General features: G+C 44.9%; 1 protein-coding gene across 7 annotated transcripts in view; it reads right to left on the reverse strand.

The window, feature by feature from the left end:
- KCTD15 (potassium channel tetramerization domain containing 15) overlaps window positions 1–17,515 on the reverse strand; it is a 53,892-nt gene that overhangs the window by 17,038 nt on the left and 19,339 nt on the right. For all 7 annotated transcript variants that reach the window (XM_090062598.1, XM_090062597.1, XM_090062595.1 and 4 more), the window contains exon 3: window positions 570–714. In XM_090062598.1, coding sequence (XP_089918724.1) covers window positions 570–714 — 145 coding nt within the window. The remainder of the gene's footprint in view (window positions 1–569; window positions 715–17,515) is intronic.

The following is a 17,515-nucleotide window of genomic DNA, read 5'->3' on the forward strand; positions in this document are numbered from 1 at the left end:
TTAACATATTTACTCCACAGAATCCCCTCAATAAATTCCAGCCCCCTGAGACCATTTTGCCTTTCACGAATTGAGTTAGGGATCATTCCTTGAAATCCAAATGTCCTCGCTAGATGCATCTAATAGAAATCCTCATGGGTTTATTTAACGTTGCTATTTTAATACCAATAAGAAACAGATTTTTGCAACTTTAATTCCTGTAACTATCAAATGTAAAACATTTCTTTAAGATGCTGAACATTAAGCTATGGTAAGTGCTAGCTGCTGGTGCCGCTTCTTAATTGTTGTTATACCCTGATAAATAAGCTAAAAATGTGAGAAAATAAAATTAGTTTAGAAAAACTGATTTAGCCGTGAGCTTCATCGTTTAACTTTTTATGGTATCCATGACAACCACTGGTCCATTTATTAAATGATAGCATCCCCAGTGTAATACACAAGTGCAAAAAATTCTAACAATAAACAGCAACGTTTAGTTAAGTGTGTTTGGGTCAAGCACACAAACCGACCCGCACCAAAATAAATGACTGAATAGGAAAAAATGGATTGTGCACTATGGCCTCCCTTACCTTAAAGTCATCTGGGAGTAGCAATTTAGATGTCCTTAGGAAGCTTAATATATATCTGAAAATTTCACCATCTCGATCAATGAAATAATGTTGTTTTAAACTGTCCAAGACAATAGGCTCTGTGCCGTTAAACAGACGACTTATTCTGAAAAAAAGAAAAGAAAAAAAATGAGCAAAAGAAAGAGACAAGATTTCCATCACACCCTCAAGACTTTTAAAAACATTCCATCTAATTCAGTTATATTCGTTCAAGGTGCATAATGTTAGATTAATGCATTACCTTAATTCTATGACGCATGCAAACAGGTGCACGACGATCAATGTTACATATACACAAACAGAGACATGTATACAAGCGTATGCAACTCTCACACATCTGTACAGACACATATTTGTAGTCAGGCCCTATCCTGCAGTTGCTCCTCAGGCAAAACTCTCATTGACCAGAATAAGGGCTGCAAATGAGGCCCATGATCCTGACTGCAGAAATGTCTAAGACGCTTTTGCCCTGCAGTGGACTACGCTTGGCTGATCTGGATATGGGTTGCTGACGATGCAAAAAAAATCCCTGTTTACCATGTATAGCTCATCTAGAATTGAACTGCTGTTCTGGGATGAGTTGCTAGCCAATAGGTTTTTCCCCAGGTTGGCTGTCATTAGTGAAAAATCATTTATGTTTTAGAGAAGTAATTTAAATTAGCTAATTTTAGCCAGACAGATCTCAGTCCATCTAAGCTTTTGATGTTGAATGGTTTAGATCAGGGTGTCAAACACGGCTCCATGGAGCCCCGCAATCCAGCTCCTGCGTCTGATCAGACCCATGCAGGGCACAGCCTGGATCTGGCCCACAGACCCTCTTCTGCTTCCCCCTCCCCCTTCCTTTTCCCCTTCTCCATTGCATGCAGGCCAGATGAGGGGCGTAGGGCTGGTCCCCAGGCTGGATCAGGCCCATGGACGCTCTCCTCTTCTTCCCTTGGCATAGCTGATCCGGTGGCTGCTCCAGCTGGTCTGAGACCTGCACTAGTGAGGTGCAAACCCTGGAGCAACCAGATAGCACCACACGTGGTGCCCACTGAGAACTGCCACATACTGCACCTGCTCCATCCAGTCCAGGACCCATGGTGCACACAGTGCTCACAGGCATCACATGCAGCACAAGTCCTGGTCAGGCTGGACCAGGTGCTTCATGCAGTGCAGTCCTGGAGCATCAAGGCAGGGACCACAATGATGCATTCTAGCTAAGGCAGCCACTGCATGCAGCACAGCTATCACTCCAGCTGGACTATGCTGCATGCAGTGCCCAAACTAGCCACTCTTAAGATTCATGGTGCATGCAGCGCAGGTCCCGGACTGGTGGGAGCAGCTGCCAGTTCAGGTATGCTGGGGAAAGGGGATTGAGAAAGGGTCCATGGGCCTGATCCGACCCATGGACTGCCCCCATGCCACCTATCTGACCCATGGGGCCAAATGTATTTGACACCTCTATTTTAGACAATTGAGTTTTGCAGAGCTATGAGTGGCTCATCCAAGTTTCTGTAGCTATTACATTTGAAATTGCAGTGCTGTGGCCAATGTATTGGCTACTGAAAGACAGATAAAGAGAAGTTATTTATTGGCAAAGAAAAAGGATTTAGATCTGACACCAAATATCCAATTGGCTAGGTATAAAGGTGACCAAAATGTTAGAAAAATTTCCTTTTTCATGAGAACATAGTCTTGGTCTCTTTAAAGTTCTGAACAACGTACTCCACGGGAAGAGACCTGGGCATTTGCTTGGCTGGCATTCCCTCTTCTTCACACTTCTAGTTTTTCCTTCCTTGAGAAGTAACACATTTGTGTATTCTTGCAAAATTATAAAAGAAATAGACAGAAAAGACCTACTGAGTCCATCTCCCTGACAAGGCAGCACTGTTCCCTACTGCAGGGTTGCTACAGTGTTGTGTGGTTTTAAATGTCCCAGCTATTGGGAGTCCTGTTATTTACCTATAACACTATTTTACAACCCTTTGGATTTCACTGTCAGAAAGTTTCCCCATAGATTTAATTTAGCTATGTCTCCTGTACTTCTAGCTATACCAAGAAGCAATATTCTCCCTTCTTGGCACTTATGCTCTTAAAGTAATTGCATCAACTCTACCCTTAGCTAACCATAGTTCCCAAGTTACACTGTGCACAAACATATTTCCTCCTTCTTTAGCCAATCTATAATATAGAATCATAGAAAATTAGGGTTGGAAGGGAGCTCAGGAGGTGATCTAGCCCAGTATTTCTTAACCCGTGGGTCATGACCTAAAAGTGGATCGCAAGAATATATGAAAGGGTTGCAAAAACAAATGAAAAATGTGGGAAATTGACTTTTCCCTTGCAGTCTGGCAGAGTTTCAGCCTGCAAGGGGCTGCATGGGGCCCTCCATGCCACACAACCACCCCCTGGCTCCCAGCCCCTACCCCACACAGTAGGGAGCTGGGCATGGGAGGCAGTGGGTTGGCAGGGAAGGGCACTGGCTCAGGACAGGCCACTGATGATTACAGATGGGTCCTGGTACAAAAAAGATTGAGAACCAGTGCTCTAGTCCAATCTCCTGCTCAAAGCAGACCCATCCCAACTAGATCATTCCAGTCAAGGCCTTAAAAACCTCCAAGGATGGAGATTCCACAACTTCTCTGGGTGCCCGTTCCAGTGCTCACCGCCCTCCCAGTGAGACAATCTTTCCTAATATCCGACCTAAAGTCCTCTGACCGCAACATGAGCCCATTGCTCCCTGGTCTGTCATCTGCCACCGCTGAGAACAGTCCAGCTCCATCCTCTTTGGATCCACGCTTCAGGCAGCAGAAGGCTGCTATTAAATCCCCTCAGTCTTTTCTTTTCCAGACTAAATAAGCCCAGTTCCCTCAGCCTCTCCTCATAAGTCATGTGCCCCAGGCCCCTCACCATTTTCACTGCCCTATTCTGGACCCTCCAATTTGTCCACATCCTTTCTGTAGTGGGGGGCACTAAACTGGACACAGGCCTCCAGATGGGGCCTCACCAGCGCTGAATAGAATCGCTTCATTCGATCTGCTGGCCACGTTCCTACTAACACAGCCCAGTATGAGTTAGCCTTCTGGGCAACAAGGGCACACTGTTGACTCATATCTAGCTTATCATCCCCTGTAACCGCCAGGTCCTTTTCTGAAGAGTTGCTGTTTAGCCAGTTGGTCCCAAGCCTGTAGCGGTGAATAGATATATGCAAAGATCTTTTTTCTAACCTTTATGCATAAATTAAACTCTTCAGCCCACTTTATCTTTTTCACTGCTCTTGGAACTTCCTAATTCATCAATAGCTCTGATAACAATTTGCCCTGAACTGACTGTGACAATCCGGCTGCTACTGCCCATGATGGATACCTTTGTGTCTGCCGCCCAAATCTGCACTGGTTTGAAAGGCTGCATTGTACTTGCAGCTGATGTGTAATTTGTTCTCCGCTATCACTCCTAAATCAGAAGTTCCTCACTCTTTCTAATTTAGTATCATCTTCAAATGTAATTAATGTCTCATTTATTTCTATATTAACTATGGAATTATTAAGTAAGACTGGATCTAACACAATTCCCTGCTGTGCTATGTCTGCTACAAACTCTGCAACCCCAGCTTGGATCCATACTTTGCTATTTACCATTGTCTGTTGTTTATTATCATTAAGGCCAACATCAATACTTGTGCAAAGTCTGTATCCTAGGTGGTTGGAAGTAATTAGGAAAATATATTAAATGCTTTCCTAAACCCCAACTATGTCTACCACTTTGCCTTCAATCTTTATCTTTGCAACTCCACCAAGAAAAGCAATTTGCTTTTCCTTGCCATGTTTATTCTATGCAATGCAGTAGTCCAGAAACCTCCAGAAGTTGAATTCATTTTTTATTTAATCTTTATGCCATTGTTTTCCCTTGTAATAACTGTTTTACTAGGAACAATCAGGGCCATTTATCTCAGATGCTATAGACTAAATAGATGCTGTGTAAGTGTTAGATATTAGGTCAGGAACTAAAGGGTTAATTGCAGAAGGCACCCTCACAAGCTACACCGAAGCCTGGGTTTTTCCCGGTTAAACTGGAAACGATCAGAAGTTCAGGGATACACCAGCTGATGTTCGAGGCTGCACTTGTTTTGAATTAAATTTGCCTGGTGACAGAGCAGTTCTGCGAGCTCCTACAGGTAGGCTGCAGCTTTGATCTTCTACCCATTGGGAGCCTTTCTTCTGTGTTTAAAAAGGTGCATGAAGGAAATCCAGTGGCTACTCTCCAGGTTTCTGGTACAAGAAAAGGCGAATGTTTGTCAACAGAGGAGGGAGGCAGGGAGGCTGGGATAAAGGATTTCTAGTTAGGTTGTGCTTAATGTAGTGCAGGATTGTTATTGTATTGAAAACAAAAGGCGAGTTTTCAGGCCTCTGTGGATTGCCTGCAGCATTATTTCTTCACTTCTAAATTTGTGGCTGGGGAAGCTCACAAAGCATTGAAAGATTTAACGGCCACCCCAAAACCAGAGTGGAGCAATGTTGTGAGGATTCGGCTGGCGTTTCAGGGGGCTGTTAGCTTCCAGGAAAAAAACTTCCAAGCACCTCCTGCATCCAGAAGCAGTTTTCCCTTGTAACCAGCTTTGCACAGACAAACTCCACCTGTGGGGAGTCGGTCAGAGGAAGACATGCTTCCCAGCACCAGGTGATTTCAAAGAAAATGACAAGAACATTTGGCTTCAGGTAGAAGCCCTACACAACAAGTTTGCTTGTGACGTGTTTCTACGAGGAGCATTAGAAAATTGCATGCGTTAGCAGCGCGCGCAAACTGACATTTGATTTGTTCACGGGCTGCAACGAAACAAAGAGGTATGCTGTTCAGTAAAGGAACAGGGTAATGAATAAATACATAGCAATTTAGGGAAACGATAGCACACACATCGCCTGTCTGTAAACCGCAAGAATTATGTGTATCCTTTACAAGACTAGACTGAGGCCAGATCTGCAGACATGTATATGACTGTGCAGCAACAGAGGGTCATGTGTCTTGAAGCACTGCGCTGGGATAGCTGGGCGCCGAGTACCCTGGGGCCTTTCATGATTTGGGTTGGCGGTGTCCAGGCATGTCCCAGAGCAGACATTCTCAGGGAGGCAAGGGGGGGAAGGGAAATGGAAAAGATGGCAGGACAGCATGGTTTACACTGCAAGGGACCTCCAGACCATTCAGTCTACAAGTGATTATTTTTATAAGCAACTCAACAGGGGAATTCAACAGCACTAGAGAATCTGTGGTGAGATGAAATGAGCCTTAGCAGACACCACTTGCCTGCCAGAGCTTGTGGGGGGAGGGTGGGGGAGAGGAGTCCCGTTTTCACTGATTTCTGGAAGACACTGAAGAGTTCAAGAAAGTGAAGACCGGTCAGAAGACTCTGACCCAGGCTCAGAGACTTGGGACGTTCTCAGCAGTTCATATTCCCCGGTCTCAGACTTCTACGTATCTTCCACTGTCGATATAATGAACGTTTTTTGGCAAGGATTTAAGTTTCAGACATTAGATCAAATCCACACTGAACGAAGTCGAAAAGTACCCACAGGCTTTAAGATGCTGAGCCTACTATCCCCTAGCATCACTATTCTCACCCCTTATTTTTTAGATGCATCAGGGGAGCAGGACAGAGATCCAGGATTGACCTAAAACACCGGCCCCTTCTGCCTGGTTCTGCAGATTCTCCTCCCGGCTCCGTCTTCACTCCCTCCAGTGCCCTGACTGGCTGCGCTGCATCCCTTTCGCTCAGCAGCAGCACGCAGCAGATGCTAAGCACATGCTGAGCTGTGACATGCTCCATAGGGTCCACTTTTTTGCCGTCCCCCTTTACTCCTGCTGCTCTCAAGCCTGCCGTAGCAGATTGGTGCCCCCAGAATGGCTGTGGTCCCAATTCCAGTCAAGTGGGCCTACGGGTCAATTTAACCCCTGATCCAACATTCTCCCCCCCCTACTTTCCTTTGCTTTCTGAATGTAACCTGTCAGTTTTATTTCTGTTTTTGTGCTGCTGTTGGTTTTGCTAAAGACTTTCTCAGCTATATTTAGCCAAAATGCCAAAGGGTGAGTTTCCAGCTGTATACTGATTTTACTATGATATTAAGGATCCCTTTGTTTAGACTGAAAATGAACAATGCAGGCAGCCGACTCACAACAATGGACAACAATGCCAGGATATGCTTTTCTGGGTTCCTTGGAGAGGGAAAGAAATAGTTTATTGTGTTTAGGTATCTACAGACACCCCCATTTCTGTCCAGACACTCCAGAAACCCCAGCCACCAGCTCTTCACCTGGAGAACTGGACGAGCCTCTCCATGATGCTCATCAGAATAATTTCTTAGTCTCCAGAGAGGCATTCTGAGCAATGGCAGAACTACTGACCCCCAAGATTTCACAACTCAAACCCCCAAATCACCAGGTTTTAATAAATTTGCAGGGATTATGGGGTCAAAATGTTTACCTTCTGCCTCTTTTTGTGGTGGGGAGGGAGAGTCACAATTTTCTTTGAGATTTTTCTCTGCGACTGCGAGGGACAGACGAACATGGCTCTTCTCTGAATACGAGGGCTGAGATTCTCACCTAATAATCTCTCTTCAACAGGCTTGAAGTAAAACAATGAATACCAGAAGACTTCAGACAACATTAAGAGAGCAAGACCTGACGGGAAGAAATAAAAGTGGGGCCACTAATCCCTCAAATGTCACTTACCACGTTCCTGCCCCCGCACCTGCCCTATCCACCATGCCAGGGTTCCCCACAGATCAGGTTCACTTTTCTACTAACAAGCATGTGGTGTGATGGCAGCAAAACTCTTCATCACAGTGTTGCACTAAAACTATTAATTTAAGTAATTACTTGATTAATAATTAACGGGTCAGTGATATTTTTGTCATTTATAATTTATTCGTTTACATTTATTAAAAATTGATTCTGTAGACATTGTTTCTGCCCAATGTCAAATTAGTTGGGAATGTACATTTTCAAAAGCAGGCATAAAACAGTTGGCTTGCGTTTGGTGCGAAGGGATCCTAGTTGGTCCAAGCCTCCATGTATGCTGGCCCTTTACTGCTCTGAAGAAAAACAGGAGCTCACGGAGTAGAGCAGCTGGGAGTTCAGGATCAAAACCCAGCTGTATGGCTAGTACAGGGGACTCCAATGTGTCCACAACCTTTCTGTAGTGGGGGTGGGGGGAGCAAACCTGAATGCAGTACTCCAGTTGTGGCCTCACCAGTGCCAAATGGAGGGGAATAATCACTTCCCTCAACCTGCTGGCAGTGCTCCTACCGATGCAGCCCAGTATGCCGTTTGCCTTCTTTGCAACAAGGGCACACTGGTGACTCATATTCAGCTTATTGTCCACTGTAACCCCAGGTCCTTTTCTGCAGAGCTGCTGCTTAGCCAGCCACCCCCAGCCTGTACTGGTGCATGGGGCTGTTCTTTCCTAAGTGCAGGACTTTGCACTTCTCTTTATTGAATGCTTAGGGGACTTGCTAATGGGCACAGAGAACTATTCCATCCCTTGCTTATACAGTTAAGGAGCACCTCTTTCTACCACTCGTCCATTTATAGCTATGAATCCCCATAAAACCAGCATGAGAAATGATTGGCTGCCAAATGCCTCTTCCACACGAGTTTGTCATGACCGACACGCAAGTGCCAGGACTGGAACTAAGGCATCCTGTCTCCTAGCTCCATGCTCAAGCCACAGCACCCTGCTCTAGCTCTAGTACTGCTGTCTGCCAATTGATACTTCCAGCAGTTTATTTTCACATTTCCACTCTTTCCATTATAAAACTAGTGGCACAGATTCACTCCAGAGTCTCTACAAAAGTCCTCAGAGGACCAAGCGGCAATGATGAAAAACAGCTACAACCTCCTCTTTATAGGGTGGGCTTCAGGGTCTAAGACTGCCTGAAAAGCAGGCCAGGAAGAAGCCTCCCACTAAATCAGTCCCCCTATGCTGGGACATAATGGAAATTCTGAGGGAACGAGATGAAAACTGCCTGCCTCTGTCCAGAGCACATGCCGGGGGTCAGCTGAAGCCTGAAGCTGTAAGCTTACCTTTCCATTCTAGCTTCTCTGGAATCTGGCTTATATTTTAAAACTTCATCTATGATTAGTACAAAGCTCAAGACACAGAAGTACACTGTATGGGAGTTCTGTGTACTCACACATTGTCATCCATCCAACGGGGACTTTTATCTTCATCTTGACAGCCAGACAAGCAGCCAAGAGTGTGAGGGAGAAGGAGCACCTTGCACCATTATCCCTTCTAGCACTCCAGGGCAAAACGTGCAGCCATTTGTGCCGTGCCCAGAAAGGGTCTGCCACGGTATATAAAACGACTGCTTACTTTCAGAGGTTAAAAACTTACCCACATAAAATTGCTTAAGGAAAAAACCTGGCACAAGGGCATCAGAGCAAGAGAGAATTTGGTTTGAAATATTTTTTCTAAAAAAATAAAAGTCCATTGCTCACTTTTATAGTGTAAGAGAAAGGGGAGATTAGGGAATTGCAAAGTTGGGGGTTTAGAGGCTTTTTTACATACTGTTAACACCAAGGTTTCATTGACACTGAAGGCAGATTTTCAAAGGTAAAGCTTAAGCTGCCCCATTGATTTAAAATCCAGTAAGATGCCTCTCCACATCCTTAAGACCTAAATACCACAGCCTGGCCTTTATCCCCCAAACAAGAACACAAACAGACAATAAGGAGTGAACCGGCTCTGCTCTTGTGCAAAAACTTGTGAAAGGTGAGTAGTTGCTCCGTAGACTTAAGACATTTTTGGCTCACCATCCTACCAGGAAAGAGGGGTACATGGGCCCACAGGCAGCTAGAGTGCAGAGGCTATGCCCTTCCAACCATGCTCATGTCCCAAAGTATGCAGACATTTTCTCCACTCTCCCAGGCCTCTTATGGCAGCACAGCTCACTCAGGAGACCTGCTGCCACAGAAAGACTGCCCACAGCTCTTCTTGAGGCCTCTGCCCTGGGGATTTGATGTCAAAATGATCAGCACTAGCTCTTACTCGAATTTCCAAATGTCATCCTGCAAATCTGCTGAAAAACAATGCTTTTTAGTGAGTCACTCTGCAATGACCTCTCTAACCAAGGTGGCCACAGGGATGGGGCTTCTAGTCCCCACATACCTCCCCATAAATCCCATCCCCATGGGAGAAAATGAATTAACCTTGACAGAGCTGCAATGCAGATTCTCCACCACATTATACAATCGAAAGAAGAGATTTAGAGTAGAGGTGCACTGATACATCAGTCCCATATCGGATCGGCACCAATACATGGGAAATTGAGAGTATTGGCAATCGGCCTTTTTTGCCTGTGACCAATAAATGCCCTGTGCATGTGCACAGCCACAGCATGGGCATGGCCAGGAGTGCAGCCCAGTGGCTTGGAAAGTAGCACTGACTGGTAAGTCTGTTGTGGGGGAAGGGGCACGGGGTGGCAGATCAAGGCCCCGGTGTGAGGGAGGGAGTGGGGCAGGCTCTGCTCAGCCCGAGTGGGGCAAAGTGCAGGACAGAGCCATGAGTGGCTTTTCCAGGGAGTGCGGAGAAGGGGGCAGCTCCCACCGCTGTGAGCATCCCCTAACGGAGGCATGGGGGGCATGTGCCCCTGGATCTGCATGCAGGGCAGGGCAGCTGCCACTGTGAGCTGGGGTTGAGATGGTGTGGGGCTCTTCCCAGCAGGGGAGCTGGGTTGGGCAGCACCTGGGACAGGTGGTGCTGGGAGCAGGACTATGTGGGGTGGGGCTATGGCAAATTTTGGGGTGGCTGCAGCACTCCCTGCAGCCCCCCTCCCAGTGCTGCTGCTGCCCGCCCCAAGCACAGCCCAGTCCAGCACCTGTTGGGAAGACCCTGGTGCTGCCTCAGCCCCAGCTAGCATTGGCAGCCCACCCTGCCCCGCACGCAGATCCAGGGGCACATGCCCCTTATGCCCTCCTGGGGTGTCTGCAGCAGCAGAAGCCACCACCCCCTCCCTGCACCTTCTCAACAAGCCACTTGCTGCTCCGCCCCATGCCCCACCCCACCCTGGCTGAGCAGTGCGTGCCCTAGCCTCACTCCCTCCTTCACCACTGGGGCCTTGATCTGCCCTTTCCATGCCCCATTCCTCCCCCCACAATGGACCTACCAGCCCAATGCTGCTCTCCAAGCTGCCCAGCTGCATATCAGAATTGGATTGGTATTGACCAATATGGCTCCTTAAAAAATCAGCCATTGGTATCAGCCCAAAAAATCTCTATGAGTGCACCCTTAATTTAGAGGCTTTCTTGTGACCAGAGAGAGAGGAAAATACCATAGACCCACTGCTACCTTTCTGTATGTCATTTAGCCAGTTTCCTAGTGTCTCTCCCCAGATATGACCCTGGCAGGGGGTGGGGCCCAGGACAAGTCAGCCTGTGCAGGGTCCAGACATGAAGAAGGGGGGGGGTGGCAGCGGTGGGCTGGGGGGGGTGGCAGCAGTGGGCTGGGGCGAGTTGGCGAGTGGCTGGATGCGAAGCCGGTGGCAGTGCGGACTCACCAGTACTAGGCAGGTCCTGCAGGAGGGGCCGCAGCCACTCCTCCTGGCTCCACAGGGCTCCCAAAAGTCCAGGGCCAGGGGCGGTCACCCCAATTTGCACCCCCCCAGGGATGGCCCTGTCTCTCCCTTCTCCTGTGGGCCTATATGGTAAAGTCATTTGGGCCCACTAACCCTTCTTTACATTGTGGTCTCATCATCAACTTCATATTAATGACCTTTGCGTGCCACTGTCACTTAGGCACTTTTCAAAATCCTACCCATAAAAAACTATGGAAGTAAATGATAAAATACAGGCGTGTAAATACAGAATTTGCTCTGTGGGAACAAGCCAGAGGCTGTAAAAAACTGTAACCCCAAAATGTTCATCTTTCATTATTGAACAGCTGACTTGAACAAAGCAAAGGACAAGCCGTGGAATACAGTCCTGCCCTGGCAGAAGGATAGACAAGATAACCTACAAGGTAATAGGTTTATCCATCTCTAATTTCTATAACCTTGTGTTCCTGCCTTTTAACTTTGATGCTGGAATGCCATAGGAGTTTTTTGAGCCATATGCTCACTTTGCAGTGCTTTTGAAGGATATTACACTCATTAACTATTAAGCACCTGGAGGAACTACTGGATCTATTACTATTACCTAGATTTAATACTTTATATTTGGCCGTTCAGGCAAGAATATCTATTTTTGCAATAGATTTGAGCTGGTATATATAGTATCAACATGTATTTTTAAAAGTCAATAATCCAAAGGGACCGTTACCATCCACCATGCAAAATGATTCTTAAAGTTCCAGCAGGATATTATAATACTACCATGAAAAAGTAAAAAAATTAACCACACAACAGATTTTTTGGAGGGGAGTGGGGAAGGGGGGGATGACAGAAAAGGTAGATGTTATTTTAGTCAGCTAATAAATCAAGTGGATAAAAACCTGCCAAAACAATAGTCTGAGAACAGGTTTTATCAAATGTGCCCACTGAAGAGTTCAGAATCTGATATTTTGGAGGTGCTGGAAATTATGGTTGAAGACCTTCAGTGTCTTTTTGGATTCAGCTTTGACTGGTTCTAAGAATGGGGTAATTTGTGTTCTGTTTAATGAACATCATTAAAAAAATAATTCATAAAAACAGTTTATTTGTAAAGAATGAAAATATAATCTGCATCAACATTAACACTTAACACTGAAAGTGCCAATGCTGTTTCCAGGTACAGGGATATTTTCTGAAAATTCAGCTAATGCACACACCAAGACCTGCACACACCAGCACATGCCTCCACTTGCCTGGGTTTCCAGTGCATCTTGTAATGAGTGGAAGAAAGAGGAAGTGAGGGGAGCTATCGCTAGAGGACCAGGGTTGAAGGGAAAACAGCTAGTGCAGGGTTCAGTTATGATGTCATTTCCACCAGGTTCTGCTGATTTAAGTCTACTGGTTTTCCTCTTGACTTAACTTTAGTGCAAGGTCTGAATTAGGCCCACCAGAATGAACTCTGAATGTTTCAGAGGTTTGCAAATTGGGCAGTAGTATACATGTTCCTCAGGGTCCTGATGCTGCTGCCCCGACTCACATGAGTAGTAATCAGTGAAACTACTCACGGAGAAAGGCACTACTTTATGAGTAAATGAATCAACATCCAGCTCTAAATCAGTCTAATGATTTTATTTCCCCCTTTTAAACTAGTTTTCGTATGCTTATTAGTGTTATTTTAACAGCTGTAAAAAGATTTCACTGAACAAACAGTTGATAGTTTGTTAACTGCTGTATTATGAATGCTTTTATTCCTTTCAGTGTCTAACCACATTTATAGCTGAGTAAGTAGAAGCACATACAGAAAGAAAGGCTACCACTCTGTATACACTCCATATTTCTGCCGTGTTCACTTAGCCTTCAGATATCAAATACATTTGCTGTTCTAACCAAGAAAGAGAATAAAACTTTGAAATAAGGCTAGAAGTTGCACATCTCTATAAAAGTTATCTGCCTATCACTAACATCATTCCACTAATTTTTCCAATCTTTCACAGTAGGGAAAGAGGAAATAAACTACTTTCCAGTTTTTCTTTGCTACTTAAATAAACAGGCCATGTGCGGTAAATTTAGTAGTTTAATTAATGTGCAATCACCCTTTCCTCCCAAATATCTGACACCAGTCAAAAACTCATAAGTTAGACTATAATAGGTAACTCAGGAAAATGATCTATTTACTTATTCCAAACTAGGCTGATGATTGTTTTATTTTTATACGAATCTATTTCTTATTTAATAAATCCACAAGAACTCTGCGGATGACAGTCCCTTCCTTAAGGCACAAATACATTATAATTTCTGGCCATAAGAGCACAGGTTTTCTGACAATCCACTTCCACCATATATTTCAGCCTTGGCTTGGAAAGATCAACCTGGAGGATGGAATGGTAGCTCAGTTTTCAGGACTATTAAGTCACTGGCACAAACATGCCAATCATAAAGATCTGTGTGACATGGACAAAATCAATTTATTTAATTTACTTGTCAGCCATTCAGGGTGGTCAAAGCATTTCAGGAGCCTCTTCTATACACTTAAGCACCTGGAGCAATCTAAGACTTATTCCAGCAATCAGCTGAGGAGCTGGTGTTTCTATTCTTGCTTCTGGTTATTAGTAACTTTCTGTGAGAGTAGTCCTGCTACTTTCAAGTGGGGCTTCTGCAGAGGAAAACACCATTCAGCAAGAGTAAGGCTGCCAGAATCTGACCCTCCCATACACTTTCGGTTGGCAGTACCCCATAGTAGCATGAAGCACAAACACTTGAAACTCTGAATGCTATACACAGAGGAATAAAATACTATGCTTACAATGAAAAAAGGTACTGATGTCCAGCCAGTTCCACAGGAATTGTTTTAACAAGTCATAGGGCAGGCACATCCTTTTAAATTAGATTTTTGCATCCGCATGCATTCAACTAACTGTTATTTCCAACAAAATTGTTTTCTCCAAGATAAAGCTCTCATAGTTTTTTTTTCTTTTTGGGTCTTTGTTGTTGACACCTAGGACTTTTGTACAAATAGGTTAGTAAAATATAAAAATTTAATGAAGACTCACTCATACCTGTTAAAAATATCTTATTTTGTAATGTCATCATTACCACTGCTCCACTGTGACCACTAGAAGAGTCCTTGGTCTTCTGCATTTTGTTTTGTTAACAGAGACTTTTTTCTAAATTTTTGTTTTACAAAGTAGCGCTGGTGTGAAAATGCTTTTTATTAACACACGTTCAAATACTAGCATTGCCATGGTCCCTAATTTCCCCAAAGACCTAATCCTGCAGAAACTGCATCTCAATATACATTCTGTAGGAGACGAAGGCATTATGCCCTTGCCAGAATCTGGCTGTTAGTACATTTGAAGATACACTGCTCAAAGTATTCTTGCCTTTACGAGCCTGTTATTGCTATTGCTTTAAGTAACTTCCCCCCTCCTTCTCCTTTGAGGGCACTGAAAAAAAACAAAGATGTATTTGTAGTGTTGTCAAATGTGGGTTCTCTTTCTTTTTTCTTATTATACAAAATCAGCTGGAGACAGGTGGACACAGATTTGGGTATCATTTCCACTAAGGTAGTAGTTTGCATTAATGTTAATGGACGCCATTGGTAGAATCCTGGCTCATTTAAGACAAGGGTAAAATGCTTATAGACTTCCATGGGGCCAAGAGTTCACCCTGTGTGTCTAAATGCCTCCCCTTGGCTTTGAAAACTCTATCTGTAACTTGTCCAGTTCTGATGGTGCAAGCCCTGTCCTTCCCCACCCCCTTCAGGTGTAGAGGGACGCCAAGGCCAGGTGCTGTGAAACTGCTGGGATGTTGCCACATGGCAGGAGTGGGGTGGGAATCTCCAGGCCTATACAGGGCTCTTTATTTAATATGTAAATGTGCTCATTAAATGTTCTCCCCACGTGCTCCCTTCAGGTGGGAGGCAGGGGCTGCAAGAGCTTCAGATAGGTAAGATTAACAATTTTCTCTTAAACTGGTTTTTCAGAGCAGCAGAGCACAAGCTCTCAGAGGAAGCTGGTAGCTCCTCAAAACCATCTGAGGCCAAATTTGGTGGGATCTGAACACAGCTGTACTCACAGCACCTGTATCTGCCTCAGCCCTACAAATGCAATTCCTACCAACATAAGCAGGAATCACCTTCTGAATCGGGAAAGAGTTTTGTGATCAGTGTTGTGCCTTGGACATGACAGCTGACAGGATGCGACTGAGGTTGTGGAAAGGAAGCTTATACACAATCCGGTACTCTGAAATGGACCTTGACCCCTAGGAGGACCTTCCCAGAGGGGCAGATCTAGACTGGCCAACATGGCAATGCCTGAATTGCCTGCGCACGCGAACTGGGAGATCAAAAACAAACATGATCAAATGGGGCTATTCCAATGACATGAATATATGTGAGTTCAGAGAAGGGCAGACTACAGAGAACCTGCTCATTTGCTGACTCAGACCTGTATGAAAGAGGACCTTGCTGCAGCACTGGAAAGAGCCATCACTTGTGCACAATTCTGGAAGAATGTCTAGTTTATGAGAAGGATACAAGAAGATGATGACTACCCTCTGGCTTTGAAAGCAGCTCTGGCCTACTGGCTATCACACTGCTTAAAGAGCAGAGCAGTACAACTCACATTCAATGGGTGTGCAAACAGTGCAAGATGCAGTGTCCTGGTAATATTTTAGGAGCATGCCTATGTCAAATAGGAAAAAACAAGTTTAATTTTCCACTCTTCTGTTTTTTTGCTTTTTTTCTTTCTGTTGACTTACCACAAAAGTCATACTAATTTTGCACAGTCCCTGACCACAAAAATCAATGCAAGTTACACTACTGAATTTCCAAGGTGCAACTCATACTGGGCATGCCTACACGTGCATATTAATGTGACACAAAAAACTCTGGCGCTTACTGCACCATTTTATTGCTCCCAAGCACTGCATTTCCATGTGCGTCCCAGACCACAGCATGTTGAGCTGCCCCAGCTGGCGCAGGGAAGGGGGCTCAGCCTGCCAGCCCAGGGCTGCTCTGACCTAGCACAACGTGCTGCAGAGATGCTGTCTGGGGAATGAGGGTTCTCCAGTGCAGGGCTAGCTGGCAGGCAGGCCCTGCACCAAAGCACCCTCCTGCCCCAGACAGCTGCATCAGCACCCACATGTGGTGTTGCTGAGTAAAAAACTCTGCAACAGAATAGTACTTATATTTATAAGTACTACCCTGTTGCAGAGTTTATTACTCCAGCCTCATAGCCCTGCACATGTAGACACCAAGACATTTCCTGCGGAGCCAATTAATCAACTGCAGTAAATGCCTTGCATAGATGCACCCACTGTTATTAACATTCCCACTTTTGTCTGAAGACTTCCATAAGAGCTGCACCCACCTCTTCCAGGCAGGCTGGAGACTGGGACCGGCCACCCTTCTCTACTTACAAGTGATCTGAACACTGAGACTGGTCTCACCTAGCCACATTTCTCTATCACACTTAAGCTGGTAAATGAATAATGGCCCTTTTTATTTTCACATTTGGTTAAGTTGAAGTATTTTCTCAGTGGCTCACTAAAGAAACTAAATGTGTCAGGAATGATTTGTAACAAAATAATGTGGAAAGGGAAATTCAGACAACAAGATGCTTCTTTTCACACAGACTAGGAATGCCCATATGCTAACTGTGTTAGGAGGTGAGCAGATTGCAGGGGCAAGGCACAACCTGAATGGCATTTCCAGGGGATCTGCAGCAAAGTGGAACGGGGTAAAGGAGATGGCAGGCTCACTGTAAAGATGCACCTGCTAGCAGCAGCAAGGCATGCTGACGCTGCCTTCCGGAAAAAAAAGAAAGACCTTCTCCTATGACCTGTTGACAGCATGGCGTGGAGAAAACTGTCCCTAAAGGAGGAAGACCCCACTATGCTTGCTACCTAAAAATGTCCTAGATTCCACTCTGCAATGTGGTGAAACTAGAAATCTATTCAGTAAGTAAACCCTGAACTGGTAGTCTCAGTGGGATTACTGATAAAGACTTCTCCAGCTACTTGTCCATTTCAGTTCGACTGAGAGACATTCGTTCTCAATATGCCCACGAGTTTGATTCTGGTCTCACTGAAGTCAACAGCAAAACTTCCACTGAGATAACTGGGAACAGAAATAGGCCCATAAGTGAATACTTAGACCCAAAAATTAAATTTAATTAAAATATTAGAAAACCCCAAGGAAATGTGTTTGTCTAGGTCTCTATTTTTCTTTTTATGTTTTTATGTTTTATTTTACAAATTTATATTTGACTTTTACTCTAAAGCCCTGCCATGAAAACTTTCCAGTATTCAATAACAGCATAAATACTAGCACCTTAATTCTGCCCATGA

This window comes from Crocodylus siamensis, chromosome 9, assembly GCF_052110815.1.
Source record: "Crocodylus siamensis isolate JL-2025a chromosome 9, ASM5211081v1, whole genome shotgun sequence".
Classification (NCBI taxonomy): Eukaryota; Metazoa; Chordata; order Crocodylia; family Crocodylidae; genus Crocodylus; species Crocodylus siamensis.